The sequence below is a fragment of the Somniosus microcephalus genome, chromosome 22, assembly GCF_052327205.1.
Source record: "Somniosus microcephalus isolate GS21.2 chromosome 22, FLI_Smic_1.0, whole genome shotgun sequence".
NCBI classification, from domain to species: domain Eukaryota; kingdom Metazoa; phylum Chordata; class Chondrichthyes; order Squaliformes; family Somniosidae; genus Somniosus; species Somniosus microcephalus.
This window is the reverse complement of record NC_141008.1, coordinates 32,055,086-32,068,185: the sequence shown is the minus strand read 5'-3', so window position 1 is coordinate 32,068,185 and position 13,100 is coordinate 32,055,086. Positions and strand designations below refer to the sequence as shown.

General features: G+C 42.4%; 1 protein-coding gene across 13 annotated transcripts in view; it reads left to right on the top strand.

Annotated features, from left to right (window-relative positions):
- mtmr4 (myotubularin related protein 4) overlaps positions 1-13,100 on the top strand; it is a 166,110-nt gene that overhangs the window by 65,909 nt on the left and 87,101 nt on the right. For 10 of the 13 annotated variants that reach the window (XM_085964411.1, XM_085964415.1, XM_085964412.1 and 7 more), the window contains one exon: positions 7,821-7,910. The exons of 2 other annotated variants lie outside the window; for them this stretch is intronic. In XM_085964411.1, the coding sequence (XP_085820537.1) occupies positions 7,821-7,910 (90 nt within the window). Of the gene's footprint in view, positions 1-7,820; positions 7,911-12,333; positions 12,427-13,100 lie in introns of all 13 variants that reach the window. One more of the 13 variants, XM_085964422.1, reaches the window with a different exon arrangement.

The window sequence follows — 13,100 nt, the reverse complement described above, 5'->3', positions numbered from 1 at the left end:
ATTTTTCCCCCTATATCTTTAGTCATCCAGGAAGCTTTGGATGCCCATCCTTTCCTCTCATAGGAATGTCTCTACTCTGTACTCCATCTCTTCTTTGAAGGCCTCCCATTGTTCAATTACAGTTTTGCCCACCAATTTTTGATTCCATTCCACCTGGGCCAGATCTCTCTCCAACTCCCTGAAGTTAGCCCTCCTCCAGTTCAGTATTTTTATGCTCGATTGTACCTTGTCTTTTTCCACAACTATTCTAAACCTGATGATATGACCTCTGTCTTCCAAATGCTCTCCCACTGAAACATGCTCCACTTGCCCCACTTCATTCCCCAGAACTAGATTCAGCCCGGCTTCCTCCTTCGTTGGGCTGGAATCATACAGATCAAGAAAGTTCTCTTGTACACATTTCAGGAATTCCCCTCTCGCTTTGCCCTTTATACTGTTACTATCCCAGACTATATTAGGATAATTGAAGTCCCCCATTATCACTACTCTGTAGTTCTTGCATCTTACTGTAATTTGCCTGCAAATTGGCTCCTCTATCTCCTTCCCATTATTTGGTGGCCTATAGTATACACTCAGTAGCGTAATAGCTTCTTTTATTATTCCTTCATTCTAACCAAATAGACTCTGCCTTTGACCCCACAACTACATCATCCCTCTCCTATAACAGTTTCTTTGATCAATGCTGCCTCCATTCCTCTTTTTCCCCATCTCTATCCTTCTTGAATACCTTGGAGCCAGGAAAATTAAGTTCCCAATCCTCCCCTTCTTTGAGCCAGGACACTCTTATTGCCACTATATCATAGTCCCATATATGGCGACTTGTGCCTGCAGCTCATCAATCTTATTCACCACGCTCCATGCATTTACATACATGCTCTCCAAACCCAACTGTGACTGCTTTGCATTTGTCCCCTTTCTGACCTGTTCGTCTAGCGCTGTTGTCTCTCCCAGTCCCCTGTGCACCTTGTTTCTCCTCTCTAATGTTTCATCCTGATGCCCCTCCCCCTTGTAGCCAGAATTTCTGAATATTTTAAATTCCAGGGCTAATTCTCCCAAGTGTCTTGCAGAGCTTTTTGGAGTTTCTTGTACTTTTGCCTGTACTTCAGGTTAAATCATAAGATTAAGAATAGCAGATTTTTAGTTTCATAGTTTGCATTGTGCATCGGATCAACGTGAAACAAAGTGACTGCTTTACCTCCAAGTGATGGAATCAGCTGTTTCATCCAAACTTCTTTGTTCTATTTATGGTGATTTTGTAATAATTCAGAAGTTCTAGTAAAATTTATCAATACTGTCCCATCTTTAAAATTTGATATCAAAAATTGGTTTTAATGAAATTATTCCTTGCAAAGTTATGGGTGAAATGAACCTTTCCCTCACATTGGACTTTCTCTGCCAGTTCAAGAGATCATTGGTGCTGTTTCTCCATCTCTCCACCTCCTGTTGAGGCTGTCTCCTTTCGCCTATGTTAATTCTGTCTCTCCTTGTCCATCTCCGATCTGCTAAGATCTTCCTCGTATCTGCAGCGTTTCCTCTCCAAGTCTCAAATGCTTTCAGCTGGTATGCATTTTTGTTTGCATTTTTCCTTCCCATTTAAATGAGCCCATTTTATCGCTCTGTCTGCGCCCATGAGCCCTTGTGGTCATTTTTTCCTTTAAGCGAGTGTAATCTGTCTGCTTATTTAAAATGTTGTTTTAGTTTCTGCGTGAATTTAGTTATCCGAACTATGCTGTCACCACTGACCTACAGTTGGGTCTGTTCCGTTTTACTGTATACATTTTGGATCCTTTGTCCCCGATCACTCCTGGAGGTGAACTCTTGCTTCACACTTGCCTTGATTTCGAGACAAGTTTAATAACACGGCCAGAGAATGAAGAGAAAATCCATCTTGGTTGCTTCAGCTACCAGTTCTATCCCATGTCTCCACAAGATCATCCTCATCTCCACAAAGCAACAGAATGACACTACACTAGACTTTATTTTAATTTTTAACTGCCAAATTAATTATTAAATAGTAAATAAGCAAGTGGAAAAAATAGCAGAAAGCTCATTTATATTCTTAGTGTTAACTTCTTGCATATAATAGAAAATAATCAACTCTGTGCCAAGATAATTGTTCTCAATCTCCTTGCATAGTGACTCTTTCTCCCTTTTTTCATAAAGAGGAGCTATCTACATTAATTTGTATATCCCAGATAGCCTCTCCTTGAAGCTGGGACATGATTTCTATGGGTGAAGCTGTTTTTTAACTCCTTGTGTATTCTGAACGAATTGGGAGTCAATATCAAGCTAAAATTTAGGAGAATTTTTTTTTCGCCACAGCATCCACTGTAGTGAGCCGGGACTCTGTGCAGCATATACTATGCATAGACTCCATTGTACTGGACATTACTGAACATAGCTTTGACTGTACTGCGTGTACGGAATGCAACATCCACTGTAATGAGCTTATGGTAGAAACAGCCCTTGTACTGGCCGCAAACTATATACAGCATCCACTGTACTAGACATGCTCTAAACGTAACATACACTGAACATATATTATGTGCCGCATCTATTGTAATCAGCTTCCACTGTGTTCGGTTTATACTATACACAGCATCCATTGTACTGGGCACATATATTCATCCACTGTGCTGGTCATGAACGATATACAGCACCTACTGTACTGAGCATGTACTATAAAAAGCATCCATTTACTGGGCATAAACTATACACAATATCCACTCTCCTGGGCATCGACTATAACCATCATCCTGAATATAATATACACAACTTCCACTATATTAAGCATAAAACCATAAACGCCGAATCCACTGTACTGTGAACCATCTATACACAGCTTCCTTTGTGCTAGGCATAAACTATACACACTTACTGTAGTGAGTGTATAGTATGCACAGCACCCACTATTTGGTGCAGTACATCAGTTATTTTCACACTTGTTCTGAGCATTTGCTGTATACAGCCTAGTGCATCAGTCTTGCAGTAGACATCGTGGCTCAAATACAGCAGGCATTTCCAGATTATTTGCCATATTAATCATTTCAAGATTGATTTGTCCTGTTTACTGAATCCAGTGAACTAATCTGAATTCTGAATTAAGCTATATTCTACCTTTTGTGGGGTGTTAGCACCATGAAAAAGAGTAGAAAAGAGTTGTTGGCGATGGGAATCTCTTGGTGCAAGTAATGGTGACTGGTCAGGAACAACCGTTTAAAATCATAAGATGGCACTCTTTTTCCTCACCATTGGCAGAACTGAACTAGTTTTCTTTGGAGAAAAAAGATCTGATCGACATCTTGGAAATACACATGATATAGATGTAAGCAGAGTACTTGACGGGTCCAGAGTACTGCTAAAGGATGCAGGCTTAAGATGTACAAGCCCCAGGAAAGAGGGAATAGAAGAAACTTCATTTTTCCTGGAGTGCTCGACATGTGGAATGCATACCCGTGACGATTAATATCTGGTTGAGCTACAGTTGGGTATAGACCGATAATCCACAGGATGTGGTGGGTTTCTGTGGTATGCAGGGAAGGGAGGGGCAAAGAGATACATGTGGAGGGTAGCCCCCCCCCCCCCAGGGTTGCAAAGTAGAACTGTTGGATTTATTGAATGACTTTCCCTCAGGTGATTAAGTGTGCAGGGTAGTGTGAGCATGCACTGACTAGAGACATAGGTTTGACTCCCAACAATTTTGGAATGAAGCATTTCATGTGTTGCGCAGGTTAAAATTTCACCCGCTCACCACCTCCATATCAATGTGGCCCTCATGTAAACCTGGGCATTAAGTTAAGTGCTCTTCCCATTCTCTGCTTAGATGGATTTCCTGATCTGTACAGAGTTGTTGATTCAAGTGTAATGTTTCCTGATTATTCATGTTCTCTACATTCAGCAAGTTGAAGATTATCCATTTAACGGCTACCTTATGACGGGGCACACCGTAACTTGTTGGAGAAAGACGGTGTCCTTTTAGGCCGAGGATTCCACCTTTTTTATAGTGCAGTCTTTCCAGTGTGTCTGCCTGTGCAGTTCAGTACTTGGAAGTCTGAGGAACCATTTACAATGATATTTCAAAGGTGAAGAGAAAGAGTCAGTAAATACAAAGCATTTCCTAGTTGACTTAAATATATGTCCAACCTTGTCTTCTCTTCTAACCTGAATGATGTGCTGCACTATGGGTCTTAATCCTTCACCACGGGTTTCTCAATTACAACCCTTCAACATCCACATTCAAATTGCACCAAATACGTTGTGGCAGCAGATGTGCTGCGGGGCAGTGCAATCAGTTATGCACCTGTCTGACTGCACCCTTAGTTTTAGCATGAACCTTGCTGATTAAGTACTGGGGACAAAGTTGTAATGTACTTGCCGAATTTAGCCGTGTTTAGATACTGTTGATGCAATCGAACAGCGTTCTGCTGAATGTCACACTGTTTAGATGCTAGCAACATATTCCCATGGTGGTATTGAATTCCGTATTTAGAGCGGGTGCTCGAGTGGCACAGTTCATTACATCCATCTATCCTCAAATGATCAGTACTTTGGTGCAGTTACTGTGTTGATTCCTCTTGGGAGATTACATCAGCGCTTCCAAAGGAAGACCGGTCGGATTGAGATGGAACGTTATTATTCCTGCTGAGGTTTCTGGAAATAAATCCTCAAGTGCCCTAGTTTATAATATGGGAATTAGGCAGGGATACTAACTAGTCTTATTTTTGCAGGCTTGCTCATGATGCACCAAACTAGGGATGTGTCGACCAATTATTTTTATAAACTGAAGCTCTGCCAATTGCTAAAATGAATAAAGTGTGCGGTGTGTCGGGTTGTTCAATGTGACACCTTTGTGTCACTGAGCGGTATTGCATGTGCTTTACCAGAAAGGAATGAGTGAGCCAGAACATATTGGGGTTATATTTTCTTGCTAATGTATCCCAAAGCCATAGTCTATCCCTTTGTCATATTTCTAAATCAAGTTCAAGTCCAGTATGCTATTTTTAAAATCCTGATTAAAAACCACAGTGCGCACCCCCAATGGCTTAGTGAGTAAATGCAATACCCAGCATAGTTAATCTCCAGCCATGCAGACCAGAAGTCGTAGGTTCTATCGCCAATCTGTGGCAAGTTTTCTGATCTGGGTTGGGGCGTCACTAGGGTCGCTACAATTTGCTTCAGCACCTGTATAAGAACATAAGAATTAGAAGCAGGAGTAGGCCATATGGCCCTTCGAGTCTGCTCTGCCATTCAATAAGATCATGGCTGATCATCGACCTCAACTCCACTTTCCCACCCGATCTCCATATCCCTTGATTCCCCTAGAGTCCAAAAATCAATCTATACCAGCCTTGAATATACTCAACGACTGAGCATCCACAGCTCTCTGGGGCAGAGAATTCCAAAGATTCACAACCCTCGGTGAAGCAATTCCTCCTCATCTCAGTCTTAAATGGCCAAGCCCTTATCCTGAGACTATGCCCACTAGTTCTAGACTCTCCAGCCAGGGGAAATAACCTCTCGGCATTAACGCTGTCAATCCCCCTCTGAATCTTGTATCTTTCAATGAGATCTCCTCTCATTCTTATAAACTCCAGAGAGTCTAGGCCCAATCTACACAATCTCTCCTCATAGGACAGCCCTCTCATCCCAGGGATCAATCTAGTGATTTTTTGTTGCTCCGCCTCTAAGGCATGTATGTCCTTTCTCAGATAAGGAGACCAAAACTGTGCACAGTACTCCAGGTGTGGTCTCACCAAAGCCATGTACAATTGCAGTAAGACTTCCTTATTCTTGTACTCCAACCCCTTGCAATAAAGGCCAACATGCCATTTGCCTTCCTAATTGCTTGCTGTACTTGCGTACTAACTTTCTGTGTTTCCTGTATAAGGACACCTAAATCTCTCTGAACACCAACATTTAATAGTTCCTCACCATTTAAAAAGCATTGTTTTTCTATTCTTCCTACCAAAGTGAATAACCTCACAATTCCTCACATTATACTCCATCTGCCACCATATTGCCCACTCACTCAACCTGTCTCTATCCCTTTGCAGGCTCTTTGTGTCCGCCTCACAGCTTACTTTCCCACCCAGCTTTGTATCATCAGCAAACTTGGACACATTTCACTCTGTCCCTTCCTCTAAGTCATTAATATAGATTGTAAATAGCTAAAGCTGTTCCTTGTGGCACCCCATTAGTTCCAACCTGCCAACTAGAAAATGATCCATTTATCCCTACTGTAGCAATCAGATAGGATTCCTGTTCCTCATTTGCCATTAAGTGGCCCCTTGTGAGTGAGCTAACTTTTTTTAGAATTGTCAAACCTGGATGAAGGGCTAAGGCTCATAATACAGAATAGCAATAACATTGTTACACTGGATACAAAAGCAAAGTACAGGAAACTTCGCGATATCCGGCACCGACGGGACCGAGCTGCTGCCGATCTATCAAAACTTCCGGATAGACCAGCGCTAATGTTGAAGGATACGGAGGTTTTCATCTCCGTATCTGACAACAAACACTGTTGCTTAGCAACAGCTTGTAAACACTCGGCCCGTACCTTGGAAGCGTCTCTGAAGCTGTTGCTAAGCTACAGAGACACTTTCCAGAGCCTGACTGTTTATAAAAAAAAATTAAAAAAAATGCTAGAAGAAAAAAAACCTAACCAAAACGGCTGCTGATTTCTGCCGTTAGATTGAGGTTTCCGGACATACAACCTCTGGATAAACCAAAGTTTCCTGTACTGAGGATGCTGGAAATCTGAAATAAAAACAGAAAATGCTGGAAATACTCAGCAGGTCAGGCAGCATTTATGGAGAGAAACAGAGTTAACGTTTCAGGTCGATGACCCTTTGTCAGAACTGGAAAACGCTGGCGATGGAACAGGTTTTTAAGCAAGTGTAGGGGCAGGGAGAGGGGGGAGGGAAGGAAGGAAAGAACAAAAGGGAAGGTCTGTGATTGGGTGGAAGGCAGGAGAGATTAAGAGACATTAAAAGAGATTAAGAGATGGTGCAAGACAAAAGGAGGTGGTAATGGAACAAGTTAAGAAACAAAAGATGGTCCTAGATGAAGTGTAAATGGCACTGGCAGAATGAAAGACAGCTGCCATGTAGGAGAGAGGAAAAAATATAAAATGAATGGGGGGAAAAAAAAAAAGGACAAAGGCAGCTATCCTACATGGCACTCCTTGCACCATCTCTTAATCTCTTTTAATGTCTCTTAATCTCTCCTGCCTTCCATCCTATCAAACCTTCCGTTTGGTTCTTTCCTCCCCTCCCCCTCCCCCTACACTTGCTTAAAAACCTGTTCCATCGCCTGCTTTTTCCAGTTCTGACGGGTCATCGACCTGAAACGTTAACTCTGTTTCTCTCTCCACAGATGCTGCCTGACCTGCTGAGTATTCCCAGCATTTTCTGTTTTATTTCATTGTTACACTGGATTTCTGTAACGGTGAGTGTGCTTCTGATTGGCAGGAGGAAACAGGCACGGAGTCCAATATACCCTCCTGAGTTACAATTGGGGTTTGCATTCCCTCTTTTATTTAGTTTGTGATCCTGCTGCCATGACCGTGACTGTGGGTGTGAGGATGAACTGGATTGAAGCCAAACCCTTTTTTCTGAAGTGCTATAATCTCCAGGGGAGAGGTTTAGCTATGGGTCCCTGTTCAAAATGGGCTCACTGAGCCTTTATAACCTCCATGGGGCCTGCTCCATGGGCTCATGCATTGTACCTATTGTAGTAGTTTCCTCAATTCTAAGCATGCTGTGCATGTTCTGAGCTCGATATCCACCTTACTGACCCATGCCTGTTTTTGTTGACAGGGTGAGGAGGGGCCACCCAGTTTGGAGTACATCCAGGCCAAGGACCTATTCCCGCGGAAAGAGCTGGTGAAGGAGGAGGAGGACCTGCAGGTACTGTCTGCAATGATGATGCTCACTAATGAGAATTCCTCTGTCCCCAGCAGTGTGTGTCTAGCCATAGGGTGTGGCACAGCCTGCCTAGCTTCCCTTTCCCATTTGCAACCCCACTCAAAGTTATACTCAGCACACCAATGCTTCCCTTTACCCTTGTCTGATGGGGCTAGGTTGACGCACTGTGCCTAGGACCTCCTTCCCTAAAGCATGGCACAATATGCTATACATTGCACGCATTACACTTCCCTTTAATTTTGTACACCGTACAAATGATGTCAACATTGTCACAGGCTTCTTGAGCAAACCTGTTCTAACACACTACAGGAAATATGTGTTAATGCTATTCATTGGTCACTCCTGACTTCTTCCACTATATCATAAGTGACAGATTTATAATTAGAGTACTTTACTCTGATATTGTTTATCCAGTACTGCTGGGTGTTTTTCACTGTTCAAGTGGACCTGGTATGAACATTTTACACAATTAACATTAGATTTTATACTATCCTAGTGACCGCGCTGTACATAAACTGCCAGTAATTCATGCTGAGGCTGTGTGTGGGGTACAGAATTGCCATTACGTTTGGTGCTTTTTGAGGTGGAATCGATTCTGATTCCCACTCTCTTCTAAATTCCCTCATTGCTACTCTAAATTGTCTGAGGGGAAAAAAACGAATGGCCCTGGAATTGTGGTTTCCGTGACGCCGTGCTCTTGAGTACGCTGTTGTAATCCATTTGAAAGCGCAAAATGCGGAACTTGCGATCATCCGAACCGCCTGAAAACTGCTGGTGCAGAGTTGGGCTGTTTGCCCAACAACTGCCCACGCAACTCTTATGGCTGGTAAAAGCAGGCATAGGGCTTAAATAAGGCTTATGTAAAACATTTAAAAATTCAAAATTGTGCACTTTAAAATTAGTTTATGCAAATATTGGCCCGGATTAAGATGTATAAAATTATTTATCTCAATTTAATTTTTATTGAGGTTGGTGCGATGAAGGAACTTAAGAATAAATTTACAATTCAGTACGTTGCTTAATTATTAAAATTCTGTGCATTGTATGATTATTTGAGGATTGCAATGCATATAATTTGGGGATTTCATTGCATAACATTAGGGGATTCCCTTCGTAAATGATTGCAATGGAATCCTCCTTTGTCAGTGGAGGACCGGGGCCCACGTGATCCTAGGGACGCTTCTGAACCACGCTGCTGTCTGCCTGGAGGCCTGAGACCGCAATTCTTCAGTCTGGGCGCCAGGAGCTACTTTCAGAATTGTTTCACGGGTCGGAGGCATACTCTGGAGGTATGCCTCTGACCGCAATTTCTAGACCACTGTATTTCAAGCATCTCGTTCTAATACAACTGCAGCTGTCTAACTCTGTTTATGCTTTTGAGGCATTTTGCATTAGCACTTTGCAATTAGAAAAAAAAATCCATTTTAAATATTAGAACAGATACAGGGAAAAGGCAGGGTTTAGAGTAGCTAGCTCCAGTTGAAGAACTAGCAGAGGCACAAAGGGCCTAATGGCTGCCTTCTGTGTTGTAAGTTCTATGATCGGTGCTCCTGTGCAGTGCAGCACTGAACTATGTGTTTGCTCTTCCTCTGCAGTACAGCTGGGGCCTCTTTGTCTGGTGTGGGGCTGAACTAAGTTGGGCATTGGCCAATGTAGCACTAATCATTCGTTTTATCCTGAACTAGCACATTTCAACCAGGGCAGTAATTGGGATGCCACATATAGACACAGATTTTGCTGAAGAAATAACAGCATCTGAACGACGCCGGCCATTATTAATGCGCGAATTGGCCAGCAACTTGTGGCAAGGAAGAGACACCCGTGAATTGCGGATTGCCACAAGTTGCTGGCCGATTTGCGCCACTTCGCTGATAGGTTCACAAATGGCACCTTGCACTTAACCTCCCCGTGAGTTTCATGAAGTTGCTGCAATTGCACATTAATAGCCCATTAAACTGGCCATAGAAAGTTAAGCCTAGTAATTAACAGTTCAAGTACCCTTTTAATGACCTGATTGTTAATGACTTCCAATCAACCTCTCTGGCCCTGAAAGTGAAAAAATATAAGTGTGGTGTCTCATTCCTTCAGGTTATGAATTGTTAATGTTAAAATTTTCTTTTTAATTCCTTTCTCTTGTTTTTTCCTGTCTTAATCCAACCTTTCGTTCTGTTTTTTTTATATCCCCTTCTGTACCTGATTTGACATGAATTCACCCTCCTCCTCAGTCCTTCCTCTGTTTATTTCTCAATCCTTTCATCTCAATTGATTAAGGAGATACTGTTCATCCCATTGCTCACCAAGTTCCCAGGAGCCCTGTTGCCCTCGCTGCACTGTTTTCAGCTCACACTTCCAGCAACTTTGTGGGCAATTTATAAAAAAAAACTAAACGTGCATGAACAAGCCTAACGGCATGCTGTGAGATGCCTTGCTCCAGCAAAATCTGTGCCATAGTCTCTGCCAATGAACTAGGAGGGGAAACATCAACTCGGGGTTCTGACACTTCATTGCTTTCCATTAACTGTTGCTGGTGAGCGTGCACATGCGAATATCAGTCTAAATTCACACTTGGGTAAGCTACTGAAGGACTTCTGGCTCATGGAACTGTACCCCAGAATAGAAGAGAACGTTGACTTAAACCTTCCTGCAATTGGTCTTGGGACTGTTGCACCTTTGGACTGTGCTGATTGTGTGACTTTAATTGATGACTGTAAACTGCTTTAATCTGTATTCCTATGAATTGCCGTGTTCCGGTTTGGTTCAAAAATTACAAGTATAAAAAGTAAAAAAAAAGAGTTCTGACAGCCATTTTATGGTGACTGCTGTCATTTTTGACTCCCAAGACATCACCAGAAAACATTTCTGCTTTGGTCCAGGAGACTGTTTGACCAGTGCTATTTAAGCTGCTTAATGAAAATAAAGACAGACTTCCATTTATATAGTATCTTTCACAACTGTGGGACATCCCAAAGCGCTTTTCAGACAATGAAGTACTTTTGAAGTGTCGTCACTGTTGTAATGCAGGCAAACACTCGCTCACCACCCCAGCCCAGCCCTGCCTGCTGTCGGTGTGGCGTACTTCCATTTGCTGTTTTCCTTGTTTCCAATCATGTTTGGTAAAAAGTTTTGTAGTGGACCAGAGATGTGTATTGCATCAGCGCAGGAAGGATGCATTGGTGTCAGTAATGCTGCATTCTCTCAACCTGTCTGATGTGCCGGGAGAAGGCTTATTTTTTAATTGTGAATTATTGGAAGATGCGATGAATTTTTCTCTGCTGCAGTGGCCAAAGAAGTAAAATCCTGTTTATTACAGTCAAAGCTAAATTGATTGGGATATGATGGTGAGGAACACCACAATATCCTGCATCTTCAACAGGATGTCCACCAAGCTACTCTGAAACTTTGGTGGTCATAAGGTGACAATTTCATTCATACCTTGCCTGTAACTTTCGGTATTGTTTCGCAGAAGTTCCAGCAAGAAATCTAATAGGCTGACTGAAAAAAATGTTTTTTTGCAGTTGCTAAAATCCTGGATCTAGTTTCCTGAAGTGAAGAGTTAATTTAATCTAATTACCAGCACACATCATTAATCATGGTATTTGGTTACGAGTTTTCGATTGTAGAGTGGAGTTGGCTGGAGATGGGTAGATGCTCTGACCTTTACAGTGAGAGCTGGACGGGTCCCACTAAAGCGAAGAATAAGGAAAGCTGAATTTGACCACTGCCAGTACTCTCAGCTGCTCCTCTCTGCTAGATGAGGTGGTTTTAGATTTTCATTTTGCAGATTAGACAAGATCGTTATATCTGATCCCTCCTTCTGAATTTCATCCAAGCCCCTCTAACACCCCCCCCCCCCCCCCCCCCCAAAAACCAGTCTCTCCCTGGTGTCACTGTTGGATCTCAACTTGTTCATAGCCCAAAGGAACTTGAATGTATCAATAAAGATTCCCTCCCCCTTCAGTCTTTTCTAATGTAAACAAACTCAACTTCTGTAGTCTCTCTTTGTAGTTCAGTTGTCTAATGTCGGGTATCTGATGGATAGCACCTTTTCCAATGTCAGGAGATCCTCCCTGTATGGTGACCAGAACTGCACACCATACAGTACTTAGTTGATGCAGTTCATACAGGAAGGCAAAATAAATAATTTTTAGGTTGTTGGATGTTACATAAATATTTCCTTGGCTGTTATTTATGAATATCTCATTTGTGTAGTATTTGGATCTCGAAGCACAGCATGAAGCTTTTATGGAACCACTATACTCCTTCAGCCATATGCAGTGAGAGCCACTCAACAGACATTGTGTATGTCCTGAGTTTACTATGCGAAGTGATGGTGCGTTGGGCAGTTTGTTGCGCTGATAGCTCTGTACATAGTGTTGTGTAAAGCAGAATTATTTTGCTATTTCAGGAAGGCGTGTAGTCTTAGTGAAAATCCCTCAGAGCAAGCAACACCAGTTACTCTACAGTTATAGAACAATTGAAGCTTACAGCACAGAAAGAGGTAATTACGGCCATTGTGTCCATGCTGGCTCTTCACTAGAACAGTCCCTATAGTACATGTTCTGATCGATAAGTATTTAACAGCAATGATTTATATTGATGGAAATTATAGGTGTGTATGAAGGATGTTAAGCCACAGTAATACACAAGTCTTTGTCAGATGCACAGAGCTGATATGATAAATACACATGGATTTGAAGATGCTGAAGGGCTTTGTTAAAGAAGTTGAATACATTTTCTCCCACTTAATCGGCTCTATTTAGGCTCCCCACGAGGAATAGCCAATTGGGCTAGCTGCCAGTGGATGACTGGTGCCTGTGGCACTATACCTGAACATGAATCAGAGAGATTTGGAACCACGGGTTGGGATGGGGTAGGATAAACCTGTGGAGAATGAGAAGGGTGCTCAGATCAAATTATAACATGTTATAGCAATGTTCACTCTAAGCTGCGTGGCTGTGCAGTAATGGGAAAGGTCCCGCGCAGGGCGCTCACCGGCTTTTGCATTGTAAATACTCATGCACAGAAATTTAAAAGGACCGCTGATTAAAAAACGGGCTGTACTGCGCAGAGCAAAGCGCAGCTTTCAGGGAACATTGTCCTGTAGTCTCTGATGTGCAGTGCTGAACTGGTTGGGTCAGACCTGCTAATTACCAAGTAAGTGTTGATACGCTT